Here is a 14,412-nt window from a genome sequence, read left to right on the forward strand (position 1 = left end):
TTCAGGTAGTAGTAAATCCGAAACTCATAATTCTAAAATGTGTTACAGCTGCGGTAGTAAACATGAGCGTTCAGACGTGTAAATTTTATTTTAATTTACAACCGTCGTTGAACCGCCGACCCAATTTTTGAATTTACGCCTACTAATGCTCAACTCAGTAGCCTTGTAATTTTGAAACTAATACAGAAGACAAGAAAAATCCTGGATCAAGTATTGAGGGAGAAATTTGTTTTCGTGGGGGACTTTTTGATGGAACTGACCAGCATTTGCGTTACATGGAAAGGAAGACCACGAGAGCCACCCACGGTTAGCCTGACGGCAAGGGGACTCTAACCCATGATCCATCCACTACTAAGGATATTTCACGTCAGCACTATGGTGGTTGCAAGTCGGATGCGGAATTCGTATCGAGCAGCCGTCGCTGGGATTCGAACCCGGTTTACCACATTGGAAGGTGAGCGCTCTATCCCCTGACCCATCACGGATCAAACGTATAAATTCAAATATGTAATATGCCACTTGTGTGATCGTAAGAAAAACATTGCAAAAGTTTGCCAGAAAAAAAACCCAACTAAATTGTAAAAACAGCGTGTAAATAAAATTTATGCTCAACCCGGATATTTGAATGTTCTAAGTTTTCAATCTGCGTTTAAGAAAAACTTAATCATTGAGTATGATAAGAAAAAATTAGAAATGGAAATTGATTCGGGCTCTTATTATTCGATTATTTCTTCGCAAACTTTGAAAAAATTTCTCCATTCTAAGAAACCCGTGAACGGAGAAACTTCCATTTAATTGCGTGACTTTTCTAAAAAAGGGATTTCACTAGCCGGCTTGCGTAAAGTTGAAGTTTTGGTTAACTTCCTGAAATCGAAGCTAAAATTGTTAATTTAAAAAAATTCGCGAATATTTTGAGATATTCGTAGTTTGAACGTTCGAGAATTTTAATAACCAGGGTAAATGAAATTAAAATGGGAATTGTTGAAAAAGTTGTTAAAAAGTGTGATATTTTTGATGGTAAATTGGGTTCGTCTACGGGGAATCCAGGATAACTTCCTATAAATTCGGATATTGCAAGATGCGTGCCTTTGTCAGTGAGGTCCAACATTGAAATTTGAAGTGAAACTTCAAAGTGCAGGGGTTATGGAAGGAATTTCTAATCCAAAATGGTCAACGGTTGTTCCAGTGATTAAACCGTCGGGTGAAGTACGTTTGTGCGGAGATTATGAAATCCTGTTAAACAAAGCAATAAGAGCACATCCTTATCCGAATGCCGAGACAAATCACCTTCTTTCGAGTCTTAGAGGAACGTTATTATGCTCAGATAGATTTCGCTCAGGCATGCTTGCAATTATTGGTTGAATGATGCTTCCGCTGATTTGATATTTGCAGGCTCCCGCTAGAGGGCGTACTCGAGCGTTGCGATCGCGAATGCTTAGATGTTTAATTCGTTAAGGATGTCGTTTGTAAATGAAGACGAAAATACATTTTGCAAAGTAAATTGCGATTTATTTTAAATATTTTAATTTCTCGTCAATTTCCTTGTTCTTATATTTATTTCAGTGTTAATTTTAACATGTATTAACATAGGTGAAATGCATAATTTATTTTTGTTAAACCAATGGAAGAATAAATACGGAAAAGCGTTAATAATGTAGATTTTTTTCTTTTTTCTTCGTTGTAGAATTTATTATATAAAAGAATAGAAATGAACGGTAGTAAATAAAAATATGAAGAAAAGGCTTTATGCATACTGTAGAACTGAAATGTAAGATGAAAGTTTAGGAGTTGATTAGAAAAAATTATGGTTCCAAATAAATACGTAATATGAAAACATTTAAAAAAACTAACATAAATTCCCGCAATGCAATTTTGGTTCAAAAAATTTGATTGAAATAAAGCTTAAAAGTCAACTTCAAAAGTTTAAATCACAAAGAACTATTATTCATTCATGCGACAAATATAATTTGCGAGCGCAACGACATATAGGGGGCGTTGTTATTTGAGACGACATATAGGGGGCGTTGCAATTTACTTTGCAACGCGATCATCAGTTACTTTGCAGATTTCTTCAGTGTAGCATAGTATCGTTCTCTCTTTTTTGTGGCTTATTAAATTTAAAAAAGAAAATTTTTTGATATTCTTTCTTATGCAAGCGAATACAAAATATAGCGAATATTTTTTTTGGAGAAGGAACATCTAAAATACAAATATTTGTAAATAAATAGAAAAAAAAAATGTATCTTCGTATTAGTTAAAACTTAATGCCTGCAAAACCATCCTATTAAATTTAATGATCTAATATGAAAGGTTTATTTAAACTTTATATTCCATACTTTTCTGAATCACATTACTTCAAGGATTAAATCGAAAATTGGGTCGGCTTTTCAACGACGGTTATAAAATAAAATAAAAACATTGAAATATGCAAAAAGTTTACAGAAATATATAATGCTATATAATTTAATTTTGCAAAAAAAGTTTTTGACAACAATTTTTATTAAAAAATTTCAATAAAAAATCATTATTATAAATTAAGAAACATAAAATGAAAAATGCTAATGATTAAAAAAAATAAAAAAAAAGGATTCTAAAAATATATTGAAATAAAAAAATATCATGATGTTAGTATTTTTTTAAAGTCTTAAAGTTCTTAATCAGACGAGAAAGTCATTCTGTAGAGAACTATTATAAAATTAGAAAAAAATATTTACAAGTAAATTTTTTATTATAAAAATTACAACACTAACCTGCTTCATAAATCCTTAGAATTCCGAAATGTAATGCTCTCTGTTTGAAAATTTTATTCTCAAATAATATACACATAGATTATCCCTTTAAAATTTTATAATTGTAAGATCTCGATATGAATTTCAATATGTAACTCAAAAACAGAAAAGCTGAATTCTGGTTGAAATTAATCATTCAAAAGTAAAAAACATCTTCCAAGAAAACTGTAAAATTTTATTAATAATCAACACAAATAATACCATTTCAAGAAATTCGGATGATTCTTTATTGTTGTTTTCTGAATTATATAGATACAGAAAAATATACTATTCTATAAGGAAGAATATTCTTAGAACTGCACGTTCTGAAATCACATTTATTCATTGGAATTCATTGTGGACTTAAATAAATTCACTTTAATTTATAATGAAGTGAAGATAAAAAAATGTATTTTACTTCAATAAACACATTTGAAACAGTATGCGATCACGAAATCGGAAGTTATTGCTTGCAAGTTTGTTGTTAACAGAAAGGAAAAAAATTGAGGAATTTTTCTTCAAATGTTGGACGCGTTCTGTTTCAGAATGATTTTCCTTGGGTCATTTTTTCAAATTCTTCTACCTTTCCGTTTAGGAAATTTTGCTTCTTATTTGCTGCCGAAAAAAAGCGTCCTACTCTACTAATGATTCTGATAGAACTAAATTAAAACTTAATAAATAGTACCCTGAAAATATCCACCCACCCTAAAGGGCGTATTCAAACGTTGCGATCGCGAATATCACAGAAGTTAATAAAAAATATGACAGATACTACATAATATACCGTAGAGTGTCGACTATTCATGTCCACTGCAAATAACCGTTTCCATTAAGTGTTACTAGATGGTGTTGTAGGCAGTTGTGCCAGGAGAAACTTAGAAAAAACGCGTCGTGATGACATCAGCGTGGATTGTCCTTAAGTATGTTGTTCATGCTGTCAGCAAACCAATGAATTTTTTCCCCACGTAGTTAAAAAAAAAGAACTGAAATATCAAGCGAATGGGTTCTTGTAAGCATGAACGCTTAAACGTACATGCTTATAAATTTCAAAATGAAAATTCATTTCTCGCGTGAGCAACGAAAATCTGAAACAAAGTGAGCTATAGGTTGGGCAGAAATTTTATGAGAGATTTTGTCAAGACAGGCACAGGACTTTTAATTTCAAAAACTGGAAATTTTAATTTCTTTTTTACTAAGTTACGGCTACGAATTTCACACTTAGAATAGATTCGTAGGACAATTTAAAGGTATAAACTTCATTTCCAAGCTTCTTTGTGCCTTTCGGAAGATGAATAATATGCTTTTCAAACGGTTACAATGAAATCTAGCCATGTCTTATTTAATAAATAAAATTAAAACGGTTGGCAAAAGAATTAAGCACATTATTAAATCTTTACATTAAAACGATTTCTTTTCATGATCCACATTAAGTCAGGAAGAAAGACAGAAGTAAATAGTAGTGTTTTGATTTAAGCGAGGCAGAATAATTTTTGTTTCCATTTAGCAAATAATATAATTTTTAGCAAAAACAAAATTTCTCTAATTAGGTAAGGTTTCTTTAGAGTTCATATTTATCTATGTCTTACTGAAATTTACGGACTATATGGAATTTTCAATTTGTAATCTATTTTGTTTCGCCAGAAATGATACCACTGTAATAAAACACCAATATTGTAGTGAAGAACTATTGAAAATAATTGATTATCATTAGAAATGGAGTTGAATATTAGACCACAACTCATTTTTGTTCTTCAAAATATTGCCTTTTACTTTAATTCTGTAATATTTTGTTACGAAAGCATGACAATATTTAAGTATTTATCCACTTCGGGCGGTCTTACCGCCTATTAGCAGAGTATCTATATTAGGCACTATCTATATTAATCTATATATCTATATTAATATAATAGAAGTAAAAAGGGGCTAGCGTGGAATATTTCTGTTATTTATCACTCAAAAATTATCAGTAAATTTTGGCTGATTGACAAAGATGTGGTACACATACACTATCGTATGTAATTTTAGACAAAATATTAAAATGTGCAGAAGCAAATTAAAAAAACGTGGTTTTTAAGGTGAAAAAGTATCTCTTAATTTTTGCTCTATTTGTAAATTTAGACTATTTATATTCAACGTTTCTAACGGTAAGAGTTATTATATCATGACGGAACACACATATTTCAATAGTCACATTTCATTTGTCTTTCTTTAATTTACCAAGAATGAGTTTAAACCTAGAAGACTAAGTATTCGTCTATTAGGCTACCGAACCATGCCAAGTCTTATGCATCAAAAAATGTTTGATTAGAGCTCCTATTATTTTTTAAATTTTGTTAGATCCAGGTAAAAACAAAACTGCTGCTTACCCGGTAAAGGGATGTCGCTGGTAGTAAAGTTGTTTTATTTCCATCCCTTTTTAAGAGAAGTAAATTAACCGCGACATCCACTTTCTTTAAATGATTATAACATATGCGTTTTCTAGGAGTACATTACTCCCAGCAATGCATATAACTGGAATTAAGTGCTAAATATCTTGGAATCACAATCATCTCAAATTTAAATTGGAGTAAACATCAAAAAAGCCAATCATAATCAAAAAAGCCAATGGAGCCCAATGGGTCCTAAATTCAAAACTGAAATCTAACTCCTCATTTGATTTAAAGTGTGAACGTACTATTTATTTGATGGCTATCAGGCCCATTCTGACGCATGCCGGCCCTACTATTACTACTTTAAAATAATAATCTTAAATATAAACTTTGATGTGTGGAAGGCAGAAACATTAGAAGAATGGTTGGTGTTCCCAAATGTATCAGCTTCAACAGTATAAGACAAGACTTAAAAATTGACAGCATTAATGTTTATATAAATAAATTAAATGAAACTTTCTATGATAAAACCCATCATTGTACAGTCAGCTATTTTAATCTCCTCCTTGATATGGACCTCGTCGAAGATAACACAAAATTTAGTCCCATTACTGCTTTTTTTCTTGGTGATATGGTGTAGCCGTGTTACATTCGTTATAACAACCGTGTTACATTCGTTATACACACATTTTTGACACCATTTTTTATTCTCCCTCTTGCCGATTGTTACCAAAGGAATGCAGTAGGTTGCATTTAATTTGGCTTCCCTATTTTTACTACAACCCGCATTCGTATTTATTTTCTTTAAGGTTGTTTTTCGAAGGCTCCGTCGTAATATGAAATTATGCTTTCTTGCGAATAATATGCTATTTTTATAACTGTTGTGAGTTTGCAACTGTTACTCATGACTGTTAGGTCAAGTTTAGTATATATAAAGCCAGCGCTATCTATTAATTATCTTGAAAAGGGCGCAAAATGTCAATATGAAATCACAGTGACTATCGAGAATCAATGAAAGAAAATCACAGTTTAGTGAAAATGAAAAACGTTTGTTAAAAACTTACTCCAATGCTGCTTTACTTGGGATCGTGAAAATTTGCGAAAACTGAGAATAAGGCAGTGATTTTGATAATTTTCACCTAAGTGGAAAAATGTCGCCAAATTGGTAATTTTGTTTTAAAAAAAAGTTTAATAACTTTTTAATATTCAAGTTATTTGTCTGTTTTAAAACCCAAATAATTCTTCGCTGCAAGATTATGTAAATAGTTTAAAATCATCGCATTGCTTCAAGTGTATGGCAATAGAGTAAAGGCTTTTTTTTTATTTTCCTTAGTGAGAGAGCTTCGAAAAACAGCGTTAAGAGACATATTTCCTGATCAGATGAAACAAAAATATGAGCAATAAATTGCGCCAGAATGTCGTAATGCACAGACGCCAATCAGTTGTCATTCAACGCTAAAAATTTCTATTGCTCGTTCAGAGCACCCCTTAAAATTTATTAATAAACGTTTGAAACTTTGTTGGTTGGTGTTTAATAAAATGGAACATTTCTTTGTTGTTTTTATCTTAAAATATTTCAATGTTTTCTGACATCATATTCTGTTCTATGTTAATCTCAAAAAGCATAAATTTATTTGCTTATTTTAATAATGTCTGTTCTGTTATCATATTCTGTTCTATGTTAATCTCAAAAAGCATAAATTTATTTGCTTATTTTTATAATGTCTGTTCTGCTATCATATTCTGTTCTATGTTAATCTCAAAAAGCATAAATTTATTTGCTTATTCTTATAATGTGCATTATTATTATTTTTGTTTAGTATGGACATTTTTGATGAAGCCTCTGGAAGGTTGTGTTGTGAAAGGGCACGGCGACCTCATTGTAGGACTTGTGTGTGCTATGATGAGGTTGAGATAAAAAGCAAAATTACTGTGTCGAAACCACAACTTCATATGCACACTCGGAGACTTTCACCTTGCAAAGTCAATAGTTTTGCATATGACTATGGATGTTCTGTCAGACATCCGACTGAAAGAGATTTGGATTCAATGTTCCCTCCTCTAATATCGCCTCGTAAAATAGAGAGAACATGCCAGTGTGACAACAAGTATCGGACATTTGAGAAATGGTTTCGAAGGTGAGGATGCCTTGTCATATGCTTGAAATGGCTTTAATCAGACACATAGCAAAGTCTTTTTTTAGGAACTCTTTAACTATTGTAAATGGATAACAAACTCATTAGATTATATGATTGCTTTTACGAATTTAATTACTAGTAAAAAACGACTAAACTTTTTTTTTTCAATTATTATATTTTAAAATTTCATTTTTAAAGTTTATGCTCCTGTGAAATTCACTTTTGATGTTCACTTTAATAATCACTTAAAAATTGTAAAATGTAATTACGATTTTGATTTCTGTGTTTATTTTTTGTATGGTGCTTCTAGAACTGGCTTCAAAAGTCATGCCTGGATTACACTGTTACATTCTTACAAATACTTAATCTTGCCTAATTCGAGTGTGGAGATTTCAAGTCTGAAATTAGTTTTGCTCCTAAAGCTGCAGATTTTTTTAAAATGACATTTTCTGTCTGTTTTTTGTCGAAATGTAAAAGTTTAAATACGTTATATATAACAGAAGATCACGTTAATGTTGCAACAAACTTTAAGATGAGTTAAGGAACATCATAAGGATTAAAATTGCTTAGGAATTTATGCCCAGAATTGTCAGCGTACGCTCTAGGGACACCTCCCTATTATGACCTGTTTAGAAGCACACGAAGAGACAGTTGATAATAGGAAAGTATCCATAGCGATGTATGAAGACATTTTCGCATATGGGTTCCTATTCATATGCAGTTTTAATTATACTTATGTACTTTTTTTTTTTTTAAAATCCCCTAGAAGTTTGTCTCAACGTATATGCGACCCCCAGTAATATATCCAGTTTTTATTTTTGTACATTTCGCCAAAAAATATAACGTGAATTTCATTAAAAAAAGAACAACAATATAAATTGGAGGAAAAAAAAACAGATTTCAGATTTCGAAATCAGCGATGCGAAAGTATTTAAAATGTCTTAAAAATCTGAAGCAAAAGAAAAAAATAATGTTTTTTAGTGTTATCTTCTATATGTATAAAATAGAAATCAAAGTTTTGAAAATTTTTATATTTATCAATAATTATTATAATTTAAAATAAATTAGTCTTCAATAGCACGTCGCTGTGGCAGCCATTGATACGATTGTTTCTTGATATAGGTAAGAAATAATGAAAGAAAATATTAAAAAAAACGATGTAAGACGGGAAGAAAATTAATGACTCAATGAATTAGGTTAATCATAGAATTAAAGAATCTGTGAATGGGTATGCCAGTGAAAAAACGAGTCTATATATTATTAAATAAGTAACAATGTGATGCCAATATCGAGAATAAATAAATGTATATGAATTGTTTTGTAAAGAAATAAAAGCTTGAAATTTTTTGGGACGGAAATCAATAATTTATTTTTTTCTAATAAATTAAGATTTTTTTTATTAAAAAAATCTATTTAAATTTTAGATTTGATTTCGATTGCAATGGATTTTTAGACCTGTTTGAACTAAGGACGATGTTGAATTTCTTAGGGGTACAGGCTAAAGAGGATTATTGTAAGCGTTTACTGGATAGAGCAGATAGAGATAGAGATGGAAGATTGACCTTTTCTGAAGTAAATCATTGATTCATAATTGCTTTTTTTATGTAATTTATAATGAACGAAACTAATTTATTGGATATCATCTTTTGTAATTGTTGGCATTTTCTTGCGTTCTTTAGTTTCTCCTAATGTGGCGATTGGCTCAGGACGAAGAAGAACTAATGGACATCATTAGAGAACACGATTTGTACCCAGATGTTTTACAAGTGGACTATGTGTCTAAACTTCGACCAAAAGCACCGGTAAACTCTTGACTTTCTTACATATTTAACAGTTAACGAGTTAATAGTTTTTTTAATTTAAAGTAGATAATAATATTCGGTACTTTTCGGTAAGAAAGCTCAAGTGCGAAAAGTCGCCAAAAATTTAGTCACCATAACCTAATTTTTTTTAAATTAATTTTTTTTAAACACATAAAAATGTAATAAAACAAAATAAAAATAAATGAATTTTTGCTCCCGACAAACTGAAAAGTATCATTTTATTATAAGGCCTCTTAACCTCTTAAAAATCGTCAAATTTTCAAAAGATATTTTTGTCTGAAAAGTAAAGAAAAATGACATTTTCAACAATAAAATAGATTTTAAAAGTATAAAAAAAAATTTATCGGTGATTTTCCATAAAATAGTTTTATCAAAAGATCAAATTAGATTTTTTTCAAAAGTTAAATTTTTAACCCTATAAAACTTTTTTTCCTATTCCCTTCCCTTCCATACGGATAGTTTCTCAAATTTCCTGAAAGTTTTACAATGCTTCTTATGACTTTTTAAAAGATTGCTAAGCATTTATTTTGGTGAAATATGAAGCACAACATTTTTTGTGTGGTTTAAGTCATCGTGACGTGCAATTTTGAAGGAAAATAATACGTGATAGATTTTACACCTTTTATGAAAAAAGATATTCTAAAATATTATTTTTACTACAAAATATTCATAATTTTGAAAATAAGTATGACAATTCAAAAAATTTATCATACGAAGTGCTCATTCTTAAACTAGTTATTACATCTTCAGAAACATGACATGATACCATAAAATATCTAATCCCGTACTCTAAAGAACTAGAGTCAATGTTTTAAGTTGATGTTCTAAGTCTTTTCGGTCTTAAATAGTTTAATTTTATGAAAGCTTTTAGAAGTCGATTAGATGTAGTCATTTTTAATACGAGTGGGAAGATTTAATCTATTCTGGCAAAAAAAAAAAAAAATAAATAAATAAGAAACTCAAATAATGACCAAACATCTTGAAAAATACAGATCTTTTAAGTATTTGTGCTCTTCTTTTTAAATATAAAAATTAAATAAGTAAAAATTTTTATCAAAAGAATCTTGGAAAGTAATCGCTGTAGGACATATATTTTAGATAAAGTCATTAAACATATAATGTAAAGTAATATAATTTACTCCAAGTACCTATTACTGTAATTATGTTGCCATTTCTTCGATGCAGCCTAGAGCCATTAAACAATATATTCAAATAATTAACGTGTTTTGAAGTTTATAATTGAAATTATACTTATTAATGAAATTTTATCTACAATTTTTGGCATATTCTTATAAAGTAATAAACATTATAACATTATTTATAAAGTAATAAACATAATAAACATCTTGGAAGTTAATTTACAAAGGAGTAACTGATGAAAACTTACTAAATGGATTAAACAAAGCCAGAAGTAGTTACGCTCGTCAATTTTGGATAGAAAAACATAAAAAATTAATAAAAATTAGAATTTCCAATACTAATGTTTAATCTGTCCTGCTATATGGATCTGAGACATGACACTGCAATAAAAATAGTAAGAAAAACTTAAAGTTGGGTTTTCCTACTAAAAGTTTTCTCATTCCTATTCATTAACAATTGTTTAAGAAAAATCTCGAGTACCAAATGGTTCCATAAAATTTGCAATGCAGATATCCTTAGAAGATGCCCGGTGGCTGAGTGGTAGAGCTTCGCGCTCCCGTGCCACACGTCCTGGGTTCGATCCTCGGGCCGGACAAGGTTGACTCAGCCTCTCATCCCTTCAGTGGGTCGATGAATGAGTACCAAGCATGCTTGGGAACTAAACACTGGGGGTTTCGCGTTCAGCTGACCGCCTAACCGGAACATCTGCTCCTGCACCCCAGAGTCCAAGGTCAAGAAAACTGAGATGGGCACAGTAGGCCTTGGCCCTCTATGAGCTATCGCGCCACTGAGTTTAGCTTTTTTAGTTTAGAAATCCTTAGAAAAGAAAAACAGAAACCAATTGATCTGGAAATTAAAAAACGTAAATGGAACTGGATTGGTCATGTTCTACGTAGACCTGAAAAAATGTAAAGTAAAACAAGTTTTTGATTTGAACCCTCAGGGAAATAGGAAAAGAGGAAGACCTAAAAATACTTGGCTCAGGACGATTGTAATCGAATCGAAAACAATGGGAAAGACAAAATGTCTGGTCACAGATAGAGTGAGAGGGAAAGCTATGATAGAACCCCTATGCTCCCATAGGAGTGAAAAGGAATATGTATGTAAACTAGGGGTGCACAACCTGCGGCCCGCGGGCCAAATGCGGCCCTTCGACTACTGAAGTGCGGCCCGCGAGAGTTTCTAAACACAATAAGAATTTTTTTAAAAAATGGCAATTTTTAATCGCACTTTAAAGTCATCACGTTTTGACACAATCAATTTTAACAGATTCTTTAGTAAATGTACGTTTAACGCGCTTTCTTGAAGCGGAATTTTTTGTAAATATAAATGATTTTTTTTAAACAGTTATTTCCGCTTTTTCTACGTGATTTTGAAAATTTCGAATTTTTATAACGACGCGAGTTTCAGATCGCAAATTTAAATAATCACTTTTTGGGTACTTTATTTGTGACGATTTCATCTTAAATCTAAGTGATTTTCTATCTTTTTTTTGCAATTCTTTCTTTTTCTTCAAAACTTTTTCTCGGCAGTTATTGCTATGCGTTCCTACGTATCATAAAAAATTCCAATTATTCTGCTACGACATGCAAATTTTAAATCATGCATTTGACGTGCTTTATTTGTGCTGAGTTCAGCATAAATATATTTTTTCCTAATTATTTCTATACTTTTCCTCGTGATTTTGACGATCCCGTTATTTAACTATGATGTTATTACGACACGTGATTGTTAATCACGCAATTAAATAATCACTTTTTGATACGGTATTACCGTACAGTTTTATCGTAAATCCTAGTTATTTTTCCTTCTTTTTTATTTCCGCAACGAATACGATTTGGTCGAATGTGGTAATGAATTGTGTTTGATCAAAAACCAAATATTCGGCAAAAAGAAGAAGAAAAAATCTATTGAACACCGTTCACTTGGGGCCAAATAGCAAAATCTTTTAGCAGTATAGCAACACTGAAACTAAAATTTCAATGCTCAGAATAATATTTCCTAGAAAAACGTTAATTAACTCTAAAAAATAAGGCCAATCAAGAACGTTTTTGAAAATGTCGAAAAGCGAAACAAAGAACATAAAAATCAATCTTAATTTTTGAAATTTTTTTTTAAAGCTTAACATCTCAATTTTTCAATTACCAGAAAAAGCCAAGAAAAAAGAATTAAGTCAACAGAAATGCTATTAAAAATTACTGCGCTATAATGAAAACGTCAAAAAAAAGTTGTTTTTTTATTTAAAGAAAATAAAAAGATAGAAAAAATGTTCTTAATTTTTTAAGTGAAAATCTTATGCCGAAAATCTCAATTTAAATTTTTCTCATTGCCATAATTTTAGAAGAAAAAAAATTGCTATAAAAAATTTTTTTATTTGTAACTTTATTTTTAAAAAAATGCTGAGTCATAATAAAAATGCCTAAAAAAAGAAAAAACAAATTTTTCTTAGTTCCTGAAACAAAACTTTAATGCCGAAAATCACACTTTTCTATGTTACTGGTTATTTATATTACAGTACAGGGAAAGAGTGATAATAAATTAATAGTATGAGACGTTCTGTTAAAATGCTGGGTTATAATAAAAACTGCAAAAAATGGATCCTTCTCAATTCTCAAAGTATCGAAAAAATGACAAAATTGACTTGTCTGATTATAATTTGAAAAAAAAAAGTAATATCTATAAAAATTCAAAAATAAAAAAAACTTAGAAAAATGCATTTCTAAAAAATATTTTGCCAAATATTTGACTGATCATTCAACCAACTGAATTTTTCACAGAAGGGCCAAATACTCGTTACATCCCTCCCTAATTTAAATGCAATGTTATTGCAACTTGAGAAATTCATAAAATGGCGGAAAACGTGAATTTTTAAACTGCTCACTGTTAGTAGTTTAGATTTCAATTTTTTGTTGCTTAAGTGATCTTTTTCGATAAAAAAAAGGAAAATGTTTACGATATAAAAAATCTAATAATTAATAAAATAAAATAATAAAGTACATTACAAAATAAGCATTGAATTTTATTTTGAACTATCACAGTTTTGTTTTTATTTTAGGCTTTCGTTTAAAACCTATAAATTTTCTTCAATTAAAATATTTAATTTGAATTTATATTACTTAATTACGACTAAACTTTATCCTACTTTCATTCTGTGGGCATTGCAGTTTTTTTTTTAATTTATTAGAATTTAATTCTAAAATGAGTTTTCATATTGCATGATATGATAAAAAAAAATATTTCTTTTCTTCAATGTTTATTTATTTTGATAAATCTATTGTTCATATGAAAAAAATAGCAAATTTTTTTTGTAAAAAGAAAAAAAGTATAGGTTTTTTTATTTTTGAATGAATTCTAATAATGGAGCACTACTAAGTTATTGATATTACTAAGTTTATTAATAAAAAAAATGGAACGCTAATGTTTAAATAAACATTATTACATTTGTCATTAACATGTCTAAATACATGTGCGGCCCTTCGTTAGCCAACCTGCTGTGCAAGTGGCCCTTCACTCAAAAAGGTTGTGCACCCCTAATGTAAACCAAGCTAATGGTGATTATTCTGATAATTCCAGACATTCGTGATTCATTTAACAACACATTGAACAGGATTAAAAAAAAATATATTAAAACTCAGAAATTGAATTAGTTTTCACGTCCTCCGGGAAAAAAACTTACAAATGTTTTTTTTTCTTTTCTCTAACTATTTCAGGTGATCACGAAGCGCAAAGTTGGACGCCATCACAAATGTGGATGTGAAACTACTACCACGAAAACGTTCAGATTGAGCCCTAAGGAAGAGTCAATCATATATGAATCCGAAATATCCCATTCAACCCCAGGTGATGACAAACTTCCCATATTTTCTTGCTATCGATAAAATGGACTGAATAATATTTAGAATTAAAATAAAATTGCGATGCTTTCAATTGAATAAAACATTTCATTTGAAAATTACTTTAAGTTTTAAACCAGATCCAGGTTTTGAAAAAAAGTTTTCTTTGTTAAATGTGTTTGACGCTGAATTTTTTACTCTCTTCTGCTTAAACTACAACTCTAAAAATTAAAATTCTGCAAAATAAAATCACAACTGCTGAAAAATGATTATTCAAGGAGTTTCCTCATACTGATAAATTTTTTACTCATCTTCAACTAAAACTTTTGAAGCAAACATAG

General features: G+C 30.0%; 1 protein-coding gene across 2 annotated transcripts in view; it reads left to right on the plus strand.

Annotated features, from left to right (window-relative positions):
• The window catches only part of LOC107451212 (uncharacterized), an 81,824-nt gene extending 67,634 nt beyond the window's left edge, over positions 1-14,190 (plus strand). For both annotated transcript variants that reach the window (XM_016067236.5, XM_016067237.4), the window contains exons 2-5: positions 6,958-7,275; positions 8,700-8,847; positions 8,955-9,077; positions 13,949-14,190. In XM_016067236.5, the coding sequence (XP_015922722.2) occupies positions 6,958-7,275; positions 8,700-8,847; positions 8,955-9,077; positions 13,949-14,116 (757 nt within the window). In that variant the 3' untranslated portion in view covers positions 14,117-14,190. The remainder of the gene's footprint in view (positions 1-6,957; positions 7,276-8,699; positions 8,848-8,954; positions 9,078-13,948) is intronic.
• The last annotated feature ends 222 nt before the right edge of the window (positions 14,191-14,412 follow it).

Source organism: Parasteatoda tepidariorum, chromosome 8 (genome assembly GCF_982258835.1).
Source record: "Parasteatoda tepidariorum strain Cologne lab strain chromosome 8, Ptep-v5.0, whole genome shotgun sequence".
NCBI classification, from domain to species: Eukaryota; Metazoa; Arthropoda; class Arachnida; order Araneae; family Theridiidae; genus Parasteatoda; species Parasteatoda tepidariorum.